Source organism: Cervus elaphus, chromosome 5 (assembly GCF_910594005.1).
Source record: "Cervus elaphus chromosome 5, mCerEla1.1, whole genome shotgun sequence".
NCBI lineage: Eukaryota > Metazoa > Chordata > Mammalia > Artiodactyla > Cervidae > Cervus > Cervus elaphus.
This window is the reverse complement of record NC_057819.1, coordinates 8,827,313-8,844,888: the sequence shown is the minus strand read 5'-3', so window position 1 is coordinate 8,844,888 and position 17,576 is coordinate 8,827,313. Positions and strand designations below refer to the sequence as shown.

Genomic DNA, 17,576 nt, shown 5'->3' with positions numbered 1-17,576 from the left:
CCTGGCTACTCTTCCCTCTAGTTGTTCTTTATCTTTCCCTCTCAAAGTTCATTCATTTGCAAACGTATAATGATTTCTTGTTTACTGTGTACCGTCTTCTCAGTAGGGAATCCATTTCAGGAACGCAGGTGTATTTCATCTCTCTTTGTATCTGAGCCTTCAGCTCACAGTCAGCACTCAATAAACACTTGGTAAAATAATGAAGAATAGGGACTTCCTTGGTGGTCCAGTGGTTAACGCTCTGCTCTTCCAATGTCGGGGGCACAGGTTCGATCCCTGGTCAGGGAACTAAGATGCCACATGCTGTGTGGAGTGACCAAGTAAAATAAAATACTGAAGAAGGATGCCAGACTCTTTTGAGATGCTCTCTCTGTTGACTCCTTTAATCTCCATGGCAACCCTGTGAGATGGGAATTACCATCTCTATTCTACCAGCAGGAAACTGAGACCCAGAGAAGTAAAGTAACCTAACTTCAGAGCTGCCGAGTGATGGGGGCAGAATGTTCAAACCCAAATCAGTCTGTTTGCAGAGTTGGGCGCTCCTTTCTGTGACATCGTCCCCCATCTTTAGGCAGGACTTGAAATGCTACCCTGTCATAATCACAATTAGGCAAAGGCCTCCTTTTTCAGTCTGATAGATCTATGAACTCAGGGGATTAATACCCAAAAACTCAGATGAAAATAGAAAAAAAAAACTTCCTTACCCTAATCACGTCTCAGACCCTAATTTAAGGTACTGAGGTGACTTACATGATGGTTCAAGCAAAATCTTTGGGTTGACAGTTATTTCCTCAAGCTCTTCTCTTCTTTCAATAGCAAAATTATGTAAAACAAATGTTCCCTGCTATTTTGGTAAATTATATGCTATATATACACAACAAATGCCAAGAAATTGTGAGCCAGCTTGTTTCAAAGTCCTCATATAGTTAACATATGCCACTGCTATTTTCTTTTTCTTTCATATTACAGTGTTTTTTCCCCTTGGAAAATCTTGGCTCATGTCGCTGATAACTGCTTTTAGGAACCCATCGGATTCAAAATGTAGTCTGGCTTTCTGAGTGTAATTTAATGTCAGAGGTCTCTCTTTACATGCATCTTAAAACAAGTTTTAATAAATAAAGGGCCCTGGCTTCTAGTGGATTGCCAGAAAAGGAATGTAAACAGATCCTAGCTTAAAACGTCAGGGAGCTAAGCCATTTCTCAAAGTCAAATTTCACAAAGGTCAGTGTCCTCCATGTTCAAGGCACAAAGGTTACTTGAACGAAGCTGGGTTGGAGGAAAGCCAATATTGACACAATGCCTCCACAGTTTTCTGTTCATCAAGCTCAGTTTATCTTCACGACGGTCCTGGAAGCCTGTCTTCATCCCACGTCACAGATGAACGTGTCTGTAAAATGCTTAGCTAATGTTACAGATTGACAAGCATTCTGTGAATAGTCGCTATTGTGATTTATATTGATTATTTAAGTTAATAAATGTGCAGGTTTAAAAATTTACATATTACAGAGGGATCCAAAATGAAAAGTAAAAAGAAATTTCTTTCCCTCAAAACTCCCCATTCCCATCCGTCCTCCTTCCCCAAACCAACCAGTCTCAGGCTTCTTAAGTATCCTTCCAGAATGTTCGATGGCAGAAGAGAAAATATTCTTGAGCACACTTGAACATGCACATGAATTCCCTGGGGACCTGGTTACAGTGCAGATGTTGATTTAATAGATCTCAGTCGGGACCTGAGACTCAGCATTTCTAACAAGTCCCTGGGGAGACTGGGTCTCTGGTTTGAGACCATACTTAAATCTTAGTACCAAGAACCTAGATCATGGGACTGTAGTCTAGCACATTTAATAGTGAGCCCCGGCAGGAATTCCCTGGCAGTCCAGTGGCTAGGACTCAGCACTTTCACTGCCATATCCCTTGATTTGATCCCTGGTCTGGGAACTAGGATCCCGCAAGCTGTGTGGCCAAAAACCAAAAAGGAGCCCTAACAATCTTCTCCTGTTAGTTCTTACAACCGACTTGTGTGTGTTCATTATGTTAAAATAGTCTCTATAAAATTTACCATTTCAACAATTGTACGGTTAATGGTATGAATTATATTCAGTCTTGTGTCACCTTTACTACCAACCACCTCTAGAATTTTCTTATCTTCCTCAACTGAAACTGTACGCATTAAACACTAACTTCCCATTCCCCTCTGTCCCCCCAACCCCGAGAGCTTGGTGACCCCTGTTCTACTTTCTCTCTCTGTGACTTTGACTATTGTAGGCCCATTTAGATAGGCGGACTAATAGAGTAGCTGTCCTTTGGTGTTGGTTTTATTTCACTTAGCGCAGTGTCTTCAGAGTACATCCATGTTATAACATGGATCAGAATTTCCATCCATTTTAAGACTGAATAATACTCGGTTGTATGGATAGACCACAGTTTGTTTATCCATTCATCCACTGATAGCCACTTAAGTTGTTTCCACTTTGACCTATTGTGACACAAATCAACACAAGTTTTAAAAAAAAATTTTTTTTTTTTGGCTGCACCATGCAGCCTCCAGGATCTTAGTTCCCTGACCAAGGATGGAACCCGCACCCCCCCTGAAGTGGAAGTGCAGAGTCTTAACCACTGGACCGACAGGGAAGTTCCAATGTTTTTTTTTTTAATTTTTTAAAAAACATTTTCTTTAGTGGCTGTTCCATCATCTATTTAATTACTCCTCTCCTGGTGATTAGTTCTGGTTTTGTATTATTTGCAGCAAAGCTGCAAAGAGGTACTAGCACCAGAAGAGAATACAGAGTGGCTGGAAGTGGGAATGCTGAAATCAGATAGCTTCACCAAAGCCTCGACACTTACTGTGTGACCTTGGGCAAACTCCCAGCCCCTTGTGCTTGAGTGTCCTCCTCTGTAAAATGGGGACAATGAAAGTGGGAATAAATAATTTAATGATGCAAAGTGCAAACATTGGGCCTGATGCATGGTGAGCTGACAATCCATATCTGCCATTATTGGGAGGGTAAAGCATTGCTTACCATGACTGTCCCCACAGTGAAGTGCCAGCACAATCTCACATTCTGGGTTGGAGCTCGAAGCCCTAAAAAATTGGAAAGAGATCAGAGCTTGCATGCGTGCGCAGTCATGTCCGACTCTTTGCGACCCCGTGGACTGTAGCCCTCCAGGCTCCTCTGTCCATGGGATTTTGCAGGCAAGAATACTGGGGCAGGTTGCCATTTCCTTCTCCAGGGGATCTTCCTGACCCAGAGATCGAACCTGCATCTCCTGCGACTCCTGCATTGGCAGGCGGGTTCTTTACCGCTGAGCCACCTGGGAAGCCCATATCACTGTGTACCTTCCCAGAAGGTCGCAGTGGAAGCTATTTCTCACATAAGGAAGCTCAGAGCCCTGGACGGTCCTGGAGGAGAAGGTGTGATGAAAGGGAGAGTGTCAGACCACATAGCCGTCTTCTTCTGTGATGTCACCCTCAGAGTCAAGGGCAAGCCACGGACCTTCCCTTCACCCCTCAAAAGGAATTGATAATGCACGTAAATGTTCATCTCCTTCCTTCGCCTAGTAATTCTCTACGTTCTATCTTCTATTAATGCCTCGAGGGACTGTAGTTTTGAGTTGGGGGTTGCTTCCGGGGGACAGAGAGTCCTACTCCTTGTTGCTTCCTTCCTGGAACCCACTTTGCATCACCCTTCAGTGGGTGACAGAGTTGAAATGTCTCCCCTACTCACCACCCCCCAGCCTCTTACTGCACCCAGTTCATTTCATTTACAGCTTTTCTTGCAATGTGCAGAATACCTATGTAGCAGTATGTACATCCACATGTATGATATTATATATAAACACATATTTATATTTACAAATACTAATTTATATACCGACCTATAAAATTATATGTTTATAGCTATAATAGTTATATATGTATGTATTTATAATTATTTACATTTAAAATACAAAAATGCATGTGGATATATACATGAAATTTTCATTGAGGTATAAAAAATTGTGTATATCTACATGCATTTTTGTATTTATATATGTAACTAATTATAAATACATACATATATAAATAATTACATACTTATAAATTTATATATAACACTTATATAAGCAGAAGAGGACAACAGAGGATGAGATGGTTGAATGGCATCACTGATTCTATGGACATGAACTTGGGCAAATTCCGGGAGATGGTGAAGGACAGGGAGGCCTGGCATGCTGTAGTCCATGAGGTCACAGAGAGTCTGACACAGCTTGGCGACTGATCAATAAAAAGTTGATTTACAATATTATTTTGGTTTTAAGTTTAAAACGTAGTGATTCACAATTTCTAAAGATTAGGCTCCATTTATGTTATTATAAAATATTGGTTGTGTTCCCTGTACTGCACAGTATATCTATTTTATACACAGTAGTTTATATCTCTTAATCCCATAACCCTATCTTGCCCCTAACCCTTTCACCCTTCTCACTGGTAAGCACTAGTTTGTTCTCTATATCCACAGGTCCTGCTTCTTTTTTTGTTAAATTCACTAGTATATTTCATTTTTAGATTCCACGTATAAATGATAATATACAGTGTTTGTCTTTCTCTGATAAATTTCACTAAGAGGTGACATCCACGGCGGTGCTAAGGGTTGAGGGTTTGGGGGTTTAGGGGAGAGAGGGGCATGGCAAAATAAGATAAAATTCACCATTGTAACCATTTTTAAGAGTACAGATCTGTGGCATTAAGTGCCTTCACATTGTGCAACCGTGAATACCATCCATCTCCAGGACAGTTTTCATCTTCCCGAACTGAAACTCTGTACCTGTTAAACACGAAGTCCCCGTGTCTTCCTCTCCCAGCCCCTGGGAACCACCATTCTGCTTTCTGTCTCTGAGCTTGACTATGCTAAGTGTCTCAGTGGAATCATGCAGTGTTTGTCTTTTGTGACTGGCGTATCTCACTTAGCATAATGTCTTCAAGTCTCATCCATGTTACGTAATGTGTAGAATTTCCTTCCTTTCCGGTTCCCCCCCCTTTTTTTTTTGGTGCACAGCTTGTGGGATCTTAGTTCCCTAACCAGGGATCGAAGGCCCTCAGCTATGAAAGCACAGAGCCTTAACCACTAGGCAACCAGGGAATTTCCCCTTCCCTTCCCTTTTTTTTGGGGGGGTCTTCCCAAGTGGCTCAGAGGTAAAGAACCTGCCTGCCAATGCATGATCTCCTGAAGGAGATGCAAGTTCGATCCCTGGGTCAGGAAGATCCCCTGGAGAAGGAAATGGCAACCCACTCCAGTATTGTTGCCTGGGAAATCCCATGGACAGAGGAGCCTGGTGGGTTGCAGTCCATGGGGTTGCAAAAGAGTCGGACAGGACTGAGTGACAAACACTTTCACTTTTCCCTTTTAAAAAAAATTATTAATTTTATTGAATCTTCACCCTAGTATACACCTCTTTTTATAAAGCCATTCTTATTTTATTAGTTATTTTTTATAAATTATAAATAAATAATTTTTATTTATTTATTTTGGTCACACTGCACAGCATGCCAGATTTTAGTTCCCCAGCCAGGGATTGAACCCACGCCTCCTGCAGTGGAAGCAAGGAGTCCTAACCACTGCTGGGGAGTTCCCCCTTCTCTTCCTTTTTGTTTTTTTTTTTTTGTTTTTTTCATTTATTCATTGTTTTGTTTTTTCATTTATTTTTATTAGTTGGAGGCTAATTACTTCACAACATTGCAGTGGGTTTTGTCATACATTGACATGAATCAGACATTCTCTTCCTTTTTGAAGCTGAATAATATTCCACTGTATGTATAGGCTATATTTTGCTTATCCGCTCATCAGCTGATGGACACTGGGTTGTTTTCACCTTTGGGCTGTCGTGAATAGTGCTGCTGCCATCATGGATGTACATTCACAATGTTGTACAACCTTCCCTTCTTGTCTAATTCCAGACCAATTTCATCATCCCCAAAAGGGAATTCTGTGCCATTAGACAGTCACTCCCTCTCCCTCCTTCCCCAGCCCCTGGCAACCGCTGATCTGCTTTCTGTCTCTCTGAAGTTGCTTCGCATAAATGGGATCACGCATGTGTGACTCTCTGTGTCTGGCTGCCTTCACTCAGCATCGTGTTTCAAGGCTCATCCGTGTTGTAGCTTCTGACAGTGAGTCGAGGACCTTACAGTGGTTATGCTGGAGACTGCTCAGAGTGGCTCTAGCGAGCAGATTTGATGGTTAGATATTCAGGAAATCTCAGAGCCTGTTGTTTAACCATTGAGAGCTTAAAGCTGGTCGCGGTGGGAGTATTTACCCCACGGATACTGGCAAATGCTACACATCAGTATGGTCTTGGGGGGTTTATTTGAGACTCAGTTTGTAGGCACTGGCTTTGGAGCGTCCCCATAATCTCCATCAGCACCACCCCCGTGCAAAGCTGCTGCTGTTTACTTGCTAAGTCGTATCTGACTCTGTGACCCACTAGACTGTGGCCTGCCGGGCTCCCATGGGATTTCCCAGGCAGGAATACTGGAGTGAGGTGCCCTCTCCTTCTCCAGGGGATCTTCCCAACCCAGAGATCGAACCCGCATCTCCTGCGTTGGTAGGCGGATTCTTTACCACTGACATTCAGGCTGACGCCTCTGTTCTTTCAAGCTGTATTGACAGATGGAGCTTGGAAAAGAAACCTGGTGGCTTCAACTGAATTATAATCAAATGTTGGCAATTTCATATAGTTCAACCTTCTAGTAGGGTCTAGTCCTTAAGCTGGACAAGAAGCAAAGATAGTTCTCTCATTGTTATCTATTTATTTTTATCTGCTTTAAATATTTCAAAATAAAAGATGTTGTGGGGGAAGAATGGAGTAGACTGGGAGGAATGGAAGGGTTTGACTGGTATCCTGTCTTTGGCTAGAAACACAAGGTTTTGACCAGACAGACCTAAGGGTGACCCCTGGCTCCATGCCTTTTTAGCTCTGTGACCATGGTTAGACCCCCTGACTTCTGGGGCCTCCGTTTTCTTGTCTGTACAATGGTTATAAAAATACCAACTTCATAGAGCTGTTGTGCTTCTCTGGTACTTCAGTGGTAAAGGATCTACGTGTCAAGCAGGAGACATGGGTGTGATCCCTGGGTCGGGAAGATCCCCTGGAGAAGGAAATGGCCATCCACTCCAGTATTCTTGCCTGGAGAATCCCATGGACAGAGGAGCCTGGTGGGCTAATAGTCCATAGGGCTGCAAAGAGACAGACATGACTGAGCAACTAAACAGATAACAGGGCTGTTGTGCAGAATGAGTGCTTGGAGAGCAACACCCAGAACGAGGCACAGACGCCGCTGGACAGTGGGGGACGTGGTGGAGAGGGGGCGTGGTGAAGGGGCGGGGTGAAGAGGGGGCGTGATGAAGGGGCGTGGTGAAGAGGGGGCGTGGTGAAGGGGCGTGGTGGAGAGGGGGCGTGATGGAGAGGGGAGAGTGGTAGAGCTGGCGGCTGGTGGTGGAGTGATTGATTGCTACAAGGTTCAGTCCCAGCGGCTCTGCCTGCAGACTCTGTGCGCTGTACTCTGGCCCGGATTTCCAACTCGAGACGAGCTTGACAGCTGGAGCTTTCCCAGTTTAGCCTCGCCATCGAATGGTGTTTCGGGTATTTACAAAATTGCTATGGTATCATCTGCCTTTTCTCCCAGTTCACCAGCAGGGATTGTTCCCCCAGGTTTCTGGAATCTGGAGACTTAGGCTTTATATGCCAGAGCACTAATTATTCTTGGTGAACTGTGCAGAATAAGGCAATAGTTAATTTATGATGATGATAACAATATTTTTTTACATAGAAATTTAATTTTTACCTTTTAAAAATGTTGCCCAAAGTTGCCCTCCAGTCCCTCATCAGCAGGCTTCCTTGATGGCTCAGTGGTAAAGAATCCGCCAGCCTATGCAGGAGATGCAGGAGACGCAGGTTCAACCTGTGGGTCGGGAAGACCCTCTGGAGGAGGAAATGGCAGCCCACGCCAGTATTTTTGCCTGGGGATCCCATGGACAGGGGAGCCTGGTGGGTTACAGTCCATGGGGCGTCAAAGAGTCAGAGACAGTGGAGTGACTGAGCTCTCGTGCACGCCCTCATCAGCCCTCTGCCCTTCATGCCCTTGGCATCCCAGACTTCTTTTTTCAAATCCTGGGGAGAAATGGGCATCACTCATTCCATATGGCTCTCTCCTGGGAAGGTAGGGACTCATCTCTCTTGTTACCGCCATGACCTTGCAACCCATCGCAGGGCTGGCAGAAAGCAGGAGTTTTGTTTCTGGATGAGGAAGCTGGAAGGAGACAGGTTATTATATTTTTGCCTGGGTCTCAGATGAATAAGTTGCTGCTAAGAAATCAAGGCATTTTCCAGAGTCACGAGAAACAGCACAGTGTGAAGGAATGTATTGTATTGAGGGTGAAGTCCATGGAGTCTCAAACCCAAATGCCTTTGGGGGCAAAGGAACAAAGTGCCAAGTGAGAGGAACACAGAGCGAAGTGTGAAGAAAAATGGCAAGAGACTGTCAGGGCTGGAGGTCATTCGGAGAGAATGAGACTGTTGGTCACCTGCGGATCGAGTGGCCCATATACAAGGGACACACTTCTCTGGTCTAGCCATGTTGGTCCCTTATTAGAATGTGGGTCCAGATGGCCAGATATTCTATTTTTTTTAAAGAGACATCAGGAATCTGGATTTCTTTGTGAATTCTTCTAATTTTAAAACTTTGATATTCACTTTAAATGAAAAAAAAATTACTGTGTGGGCAGCTTTTTGTGAGCATAAAGCAATCCTTATGTGACCAAATTGTTACTTCCATTAGATACAGACAAATGAGTATAAATTCTGAAACACATATGCTTCCAAACAGTATTTAGGTCTAGAACAAAGATATCCTCATTCACATAGCTTACTATGTGAATAGGACTCCCCCTGGAGTTGTGCAGTGCCCAACCTGTCCAACTGTACTAGACAGCCTGATATGTAACTCTTAAAGTTGTCACCCTCCCCACAGTCCAGCTCAACAGAAATGCCAGCCCCTACCTCTCTCACCCATTCATGGACCATGAGAGAACTCTCTGGACCACAAGAGAAAGCTTTTCACCTGTCTTGGGCACAACTATATTGTGAGGTCCTCAAGGAGGAGTTCTCGCCATCATGACCAGATTTGCTCTTTCCTCCAGGGTGGTGAAATTCCGTCGCACAGGGGAGAGTGCAAGGTCCGAGGACGACGCAGCTTCGGGAGAGCATGAGGTCCAGATTGAAGGAGTCCGTGCAGGCCTAGAGGCCGTGGAGCTGGACGATGGGGCGGCCGTGCCCAAGGAGTTTGCCAATCCCACCGACGGTGAGGGGACCCTGCAGTTGGGCCAGGCCATAGTCAGGGGCTCTGAGGCTCCAGGGTTTCCTCTCCAGGTTGTACTCAGAGGGATCTCGTGAAGGGGCAGGTAGGAGGGCCTGGAGGACCCAGGGGTGGCGCTGGGAGTGTGGGCTGGACCTGCATGGCTTTCTTCAGCAGGCAAGGTTGCATCACCATCCCTGACAGTCAACATCATCGACTAACACTTGACCGAGGATGGCTGCCACGATGATGAGGGTGAGGGTGGTGATGATGGTGACGACGATGAGGTGGTGGTGGTGGTGGTGGTGATGGCGCTGATGGTGGTGATGGTGACTGTAAAGATGACAACAGTGATTAGAGCCGCAGACACAGGCTGAGGGTTTACTCTGTGCCAGGCGCTGTTCTAGGCACTTTTCATATACTACCCATTTCATCTTCACAACAGTTCCAATTGAAACTATTATAGTCATCGTCCCCATTTTGCAGGAGAGGACACAGAGGCACAGAAAGGTTAGGTATCTTGCCCAGGGTCACACAGTTAGGACTTAGCCAAGTTGGATTTACACCCAGGAAATTGGCCTCAGAGACCACATCCCTACCTGTGACCTTGTGCTCCCTCCGAGTAGAGATGGTTAAAGGAGACTTGAACTGCTCACAGGGGACCTGGTCTCCCCTTACCGCCTGATAATGCTGATGCATGAAAACATTCCATTTGTTCCTCAAAGGGCCCAGATTCCCAACCAGAGAGAGGATTAACAGCTTGAGCCAAAGGCCTGTTGTTGGCAGATCTAAGGAGGCAATGACTGGGGTGGGAGTGAAGGCGGAGGTGAGAAGCAGTGGCTTCAGGTGCAGGCCGATCTGGGCTAAATTCCCAGATCTGCGTTGTGTCAGCTGTATTGCCACTGGGCAGGTCCATGTCCTCCTCTGAAAAATGGGGCTAAGACTGAGCCTTTAACTAGTAGGGGTCACAGGGACTCTGAGATTATGTACAGCAAGCTTAGAGCGTGGGTCCCCAGCCCCTGGTTCCAGCCCGGGGCCTGTTAGGGACCGGGCTGCACGCTAGAAGTGAGCGGTGGGTGAGCAAGCTTCATCTGCCTTTCCAGCCATTCCCCATCGCTCCCAGTGCTACCTGAGCCCCGCCTCCTGTCAGATCGGAGGCGGCGTTGATTCTCATGGGAGCGAGAATCCTAGCCATAAAGTCAAGGCGGAGTACTCTGAGGTCACTATAAAACCGAGATAAAGTGCACAATAGATGTAATGTGCTTGAATGATCCCCAGAGCTGCCCCTGTCTATGGAAAAATTGTCTTCCATGAAACAGGTCACTGTTGCCAAAAAGGATGGAGACCACTCTCTTAGGGCAGCGCCTGACACACACTGAGCTCCCAGTAAATATGTAATTATATTATTGCTATTACTGTTCTTATTATTGATGACGTTACAGGAGTCACCCTGCTTTCTCCTCAGTATTTTTACTGAAGGAAACCAGACCCTGCTGGTGTGATAACCCCCAGCTCATACCTCAGGAGAAAATGATGGTTGATGTAAGAAGCTCATGGTTGAAATTCCAATAAGATGACAACTCCCAGCAGGGGCAGATAAGATCCTCAGAGGCACCCCCACAGGACAGCCACCCAGCATGCTCCTTTAGTCTTTTTTATTTTTCAGTTAATTTTTATTTTTTGTCTTGGAATATTTTAAAAGTACAGAAAAGTTGCAAAGAGAGCACAAAGAGTGCTGGTATACTCTTTTTTTCTTTTTTAAAATCTTTTTTCTTTGTTCATTATTTTTTTTTTGTATACTCTTCATGCAGCTTCCCATAAAGTTAGTATCTTACCTAATCCTGACACATGTGTCAAAGCTAAGATATTGACACTGGTGCAATACCCTCCATGAAACTCCAGACTTTATTCAGATTTCACCAGTTTTCCCAGCAGTGCTATTACAGGAATCAATTCCAGCACACCACATTGTATTTAGTCTTTTAGTCTTTCTCAAAGCCACTTATGAGCTTCTAAATTATATCCTTATTTTTTTCTGAGCACACAAATACCATGTGTTTATTTGGAAAGCACTGGGACATGATCAAAATGTACAAAACAAATGAGTACTAACATATGACCCTGTTGACAGTCTATGGGCATTCAGTCTTACTTCCCCTGGTCCATCTTACTTTGTTTGCTAAAAATTAATTCACAATACATTGTATGCATCTTTCTAAATCTGCACATTTTTTAACAGGTGGGTTGTATTTTAGAATGTAGATATATAAACATTCATATATAATACATAAATTAATCTAACCAGTTCCTTATTGATAGACATTCTGGATTGTCCACTTATTCCCTTTGTAGAAATCACATTGTATTGGACTTTGCAGCACACTTCACACTTGCCTGACAGTTTTCCTAGGATAAGCTCTAGAAGCAGCATGCACTGCTTTAAAGAGTTTAGCCAGGGATCCCCCTTGATTTCCCCCCCACCCCCAGCCCCAGAACTAGGACAAGTACAAAATGCTCTGACTCCTTCTTTCCCCTCCCCCTTCTCCTTCCCAGATACTTTCATGGTGGAAGATGCGGTGGAAGCCATTGGTTTTGGAAAATTTCAATGGAAGCTGTCTGTTCTCACTGGCTTGGCTTGGGCAAGTATCTCTGGGGACAATGACGTCATCTTCAGTCTCCAAGGAACACTGTGCTGCTCAACTGGGTCCCCAGGCTCTACAGGGGAAGACGCGGTTCCCTGCTCTTAGCGTCTTTGCTTAAACCGACAAAGTTTGAGTGACCCTGGGTGATACTGAAGCCTGAGCCTGGGGGGCGTTGGGTGTGGTTGACAGTTGCCCTCAAGGGGGAGTTGAAGCTTCCAGTTAATTAAGTGGTTCTCAACCCTTTGAGGCTCAGGGCTACTCTAAGATTCTGATGTCATCTGTGGGACTCACCCTAGAAGAACATGCACAGATCAAAAGGTGCCTTTTCTTTCAAGGGGCTTGTGATTCTTTATTAAACTTGCCAGATCTACCTATAGCAAACGATGTATCTAGATCATTGTTGTTGTTCAGTCACCAAGTCACGTCTGACTCTGCGACCCCATAGATTGCAGCCCGCCAGGCTCCTCTGTCCATGGGATTCTCTAGGAAAGAACACTGGAGTGAAAAAAAAAAAGAACACTGGAGTGGGTTGCCGTGCCCTCCTCCAGGGGATCTTCCTGACCCAGATATTGAACCTGAGTCTCTTATGTCTCCTACCTTGATAGCTGGATTCCTTACCACTAGTGACACCTGGGAAGCCCCACTATATTCCAGAGTTTGCTCAAATTCATATTCATTGAGTCAGTGATGCTATCTAACCATCTCATCCTTTGCCATTAATCTAGATCATTAATACAAGTGAAATGGATTTTTATGAATAGTGCAAAACTGAGATTTAACTACCCATTTTTCCAAACAGTCATCAATTTCCCCACCTCATTTCCCCCACTAATTTGCAAAGTGCCCTTTATCATCCACCACATTCCCAGGGCCACGTTGGTTTACTTCTGGACTCTCATTTCTGTTCCACTGCTCTGTTTAATCCTGTAAAGGTACCATGATGTTTCATTACTGGAGCTCCCTAGTATGGTATAATATATTAAAAGGTCACACCTTTTAATATTAACTATACGACATTTCTACATGAACAATGACCAAAGAGAAACTAGCTTTCAATTGAGCTACAAGAGAAAAAGGTCACTGTCTCTCAACCTCTATGAAAATGTTTTTCTTTAAAAAAAAAAATGTCTTTCTGATTTTCAAAATATGCTACTTTCCGACTCCGTTCGGGGAGTGTCCCTAAATTTTTTTTCAAACATGGGAAAACACACACAAAGAATGTTAGATGTCTAGTCATCAGTTCCCGTGTGGTACCATACTGTTTTAACTTCTGGAGCTTTCAGTGTGTTTTGATGGGTGATAGGGCACTCGGCAGAAGGTAGAAGAGGGAGTCTCTTTCTTTTTTCTTTTTTTAATTAATTGATTTATTTTATTTTAAAATTTTTGGGGAACCATACTACATGGCACACAGAACTTTCCCGACTAGGGATTGAACCCGTGCCCCCTGCCGTGGAAGGGCAAGTCTTAACCACTGGACCACCAGGAAAGTCTAAAGAGATTTTTCTACGCACTCGCTTGGGGCTGTGGACTTGTGACATTTTAAATTATTGTTTTTAATTTTCTGAGATCATAAGGCTCTAGGGTTTAAATTCCTTTCTCCTGCAGTAAGTTACCATGAGAGTTTTTAGTGAGGGGCCAGCCGTCCCCCAGCCCGAGCAGCACCCTGGCCTCACGTGTTTGCTTGCTCCCTGCAGATGGCTGACGCCATGGAGATGATGATTCTGAGCATCCTCGCGCCGCAGCTGCACTGTGAGTGGCGACTGCCCAGCTGGCAGGTGGCGCTGCTGACCTCGGTAGGCAGCCCAGCGGGCCTCTCCTCTCGTGATCAGTTCTGGTCCCCCTGGCGGGTGTTCTGTAGGATGCCCCCCACTTCCTCCTGCTGCTGCCAAGGGCTCAGCAGACAGGAATTAAGCCCTGAATGGAATCACCAGGACCTCAGCATCCCTTCTCCCTTCTCCATCTCATGTATCCTGGCGTGTCTGCAGCCAACTCTTAACCCCACTGGGGGGTGCCAACCACCTGGGGGCCCCAGATATCCTGCTCAATTACGGGAAACTTGGAACCCACATGATCGGATCACATAAACCTTATAAACCTCACTCTTCCAAGAGACGCCAATTCCTTCCATGTGAGGGTGACTTGAGGGTTGGAAACAGCATAGTACCTGTTCAGTAAATTGTAGGAACTGGTGCTCCCTGAGCTAAGGCTTGGAGCAGCAGGAAGCAGAACCTTTCATTCTTGTCTTGTTTTCTTCTTGAGCTGGTATTTTCATTCTGTTCCTCCATGTAATTTTATCTTAATGTAAGGTTGTGAAAGTGAAGTTCACTCAGTCATGTCCAACTCTCTGCGACCCCATGGACTCAGTCCATGGGATTCTGCAGGCCAGAATACTGGAGTGGGTAGCCTTTCCCTTCTCTAGGGGATCTTCCCAACTCAAAGATCGAACCCAGGTCTCCCACATTGCAGGCGGATTCTTTACCAGCTGAGCCACAAAGGAAGTAATGTAAGGTTTTATTATGCTTGAAAGTTTCATCCATCACCCTATTATGATTTTTGTGACATTTTCAATGATCATTTTTAATTTTCTGAGATCATAAGGCTCTAAGATTTAAGATGTTTCTCCTGCAGTAAGTTAACCATGATAATTTTTAGTAATAAACAACAGATCAAAACAAGATATAATTAATTTTGATAAATAATTGCTAAACATAAGTCACTTTTATCAGGAATGCACCTCTTGATGAGGGGTATGGAGTGTTTCTCAACCGTGTCACGTATTCTTGAATTGTTGTTGTTCAGTCGCTAAGCCGTGTGTGACTCTTTGTGACCCCCATGGACTGCAGCACACCAGTTCCTCTGTCCTCCACTATCTCCTGGAGCTTGCTCAAAACTCATGTCCATCGAGTCGGTGATGCCATCCAACCATCTCTTCCTCTGTTGTCCCCTTCTCCTCCCACCTTCAACCTTTCCCAGCATCAGGGTCTTTTCCAGTGAGTCAGCTCTTTGCATCAGGTGGCCAAAGTATTGGAGCTTCAGCTTCAGAATCAGTCCTTCCAATGAGCATTCAGGGTTAATTTCCTGTAGGATTGACTGGCTTGATCTCTTTGCTCTTCAAGGGACCCTCAAGAGTCTTCTCCAGTGCCACAACTTGAAAGCCTGTTGCCAAAATGAGACAGGGCTCAGCTGTAATGCTATTTCTATTTTTCATTTTTACTGAATCGATATGAATATGAAAGGCTTTGTTCACATATAAAAAGTTTTGCTGAGGGAACTGAAGGAGTTTTATAATAACTCAATAAACTAATGTCACTTAATTCTTTTCAGCAACTTCCAAGTTGCATGCTGAAGAGCACACAGCAGTCGTTTATGAAAAATTATTTTTAGTGATCTAATTTGCTGACAGCTTGATTAGCCTCTCCTGCAATTTGGTTAAAAATAATAAAATGGAATTGGAATCAAGATGACTTGCGAATGGATTTGTAACTGTGTCATTGGTGTCCTTTTGGAGGCAGCCTAGAGGGTTTAACCTCAAAGCAATGGCTATGAGGTACGTTGTGGGGGGCAGGGTATGAAGAAGTGGGGGGATGGTGGTTGAGAAGGGGAGCCAGGAACAGGTGAGACCCCCTAACCTGTTCTCGGGAAAGAGTTTCTATGGAAGTTGAGGATGTGGAAATTAATTCCTTTAAAATTATCCAAATTTGCTCTCCCTTGGAACACCTCTGTGTAGCCTGTTTGGAGCCCACTGCTCTAGGACGTGCCTGGAGGAATGCTTTTGGGTTCAGCCCACACTAGGCAATGTTGTTCCTGTCTCTGGGCCTCAATTAGTTGCCTTATCTGTAAAATGGGATGATACTAGCACCCACTTCATGGGGCTCCTGGGAACATTTGGTAAGACGTATGTAAAAAGTTCCAATACTTTGGCCACCTCTTGTGAAGGGCTGACTCACTGGAAAAGACCCTGATGCTGGGAAAGGGTGAGGACAGGAGGAGAAGGGGACGACAGATGAAGAGATGGTTGGATGGCATCATCGACTCAATGGACATGAGTGTGAGCAAACTCCGGGAGATGGTGAAGGACAGGGGAGCCTGGTGTGCTGCAGTCCATGGGGTCACAAAGAGTCGCACATGATTGAGCGACTGAACACCAGCAACAGATGTAAAGAACATTCAGTGTGGTCTCTGACACTTGGTGAGTGCTCCGGAAAGGATAGAACAGTGAAGAAAGCTCTAGTCAGCCTGCTTGGGCTTAAGACCTGTCTTTACCCTCTCCTCCCTGGGATCAGAGCAGGTTTCTAAAATCCTTCTTTTCTTTTTTTTAAAACTTTTTGCCTGCACCATGTGGCACGTGGATCTTAGTTCCCCAACCAGGAATGGAACCTGCACCTCCGAAATTGGAAGTGTGGAGTCTTAACTGCTGGACCTCCAGGGAAGTCCCCTTAAACCCTTCTAAGCCTCAAGCTACCTATCTATAAAATGGGTATGACTAGTCATACCTCTTCAGCTCTGATCAAGGACTAACAAGGGAACCAGAATTTTCCCCAGCATGCAGTGAGCGCTCCATGGGTGCTTTCTCTTGCTCATGGCTTACAGCTCCCGTCCCAACCTCCTGTCTCCTGTTTTCATATCCTCCAGATTTTATTCAGTACCTTGCAACCTTTAACATTTTCTTAGCCATAAGACATTTCTTGGGTTCTGTAAGAAACTGGAAAAAAATACTAGCTCTGCAGCCAGGCAGCCTGACTCCAGCCCAGGCTGTGCCACTAACACACGTGTGACCCTGGCTGCATGACCTCACCTCTCTGATGCTCTGTTTCCTCATGTGTGAGATGGGGATAACGGTAGCACCCACCCTGTAGGGTTGTTGTGAGACTTAAACGGTAACAGGAAGCACATAGACGAGTGTTTGCATCTTAACGAGATCGCAGACATGCTTGCTTGCTAAGTCACTTCAGTCATGTTCAACTCTTTGCCATCCTATGGACTGTAGCCCAGGCTCCCCTGTCCATGAAATTCTCCAGGCAAGAGCATTGGAATGGGTTGCCATTTCCTTCTTCAGGGGATCTTTCCAACCCAGGGATCAAACCCATGTCTCCTGCCTTGGCAGGTGGGTTCTCTACCACTAGCGCTACCTGGGAAGCTGTAAACTTGGTTCATTCCGATTACTAAGAGTGTGATGCTGCAGGCTCACTTCAGTGTTCCCTTTCTCTGTGATGCTGCGTGCCACTGTCTAACAGAAGCTGTCTTTGCCCCCACAGGTGGTCTTTGTCGGCATGATGTCCAGCTCTACCCTCTGGGGAAACATCTCAGACCAGTATGGCAGAAAAACAGTAAGGCGACTTCCCCTAAGCGTGTGTTCTCTGGGTTATCTCCTTGACAATGGCAAAACTTGTGCCAGCTGAACTTTTTTTTTTTTTTTTTTTGGTGGGAGTTTAATTCAGAGCTACATTGAAGGACAAAGAAAGACATTCTATGAGGTTGTGGACTCTTGAAAAAAAATCACACCTTCCTAGGGGGCCCAAGCATGTGTGTTTCAGAACATAAAAGATGCTGGTGGTGGTGCTGGCCCCATCCCCTTGGTGCTTAACCCCTCTGTGCCTCAGTTTCCT

The 17,576-nt window shown here is 45.0% G+C and overlaps 1 protein-coding gene across 1 annotated transcript in view; it reads left to right on the top strand.

Annotated features, from left to right (window-relative positions):
• The window catches only part of LOC122693756 (SV2 related protein), a 70,767-nt gene that overhangs the window by 12,403 nt on the left and 40,788 nt on the right, over window positions 1-17,576 (top strand). Inside the window, exons 2-5 of the mRNA XM_043901544.1 lie at window positions 9,174-9,334; window positions 11,882-11,967; window positions 13,665-13,763; window positions 17,226-17,297. Of these exons, the coding sequence (XP_043757479.1) occupies window positions 9,174-9,334; window positions 11,882-11,967; window positions 13,665-13,763; window positions 17,226-17,297 (418 nt within the window). The remainder of the gene's footprint in view (window positions 1-9,173; window positions 9,335-11,881; window positions 11,968-13,664; window positions 13,764-17,225; window positions 17,298-17,576) is intronic.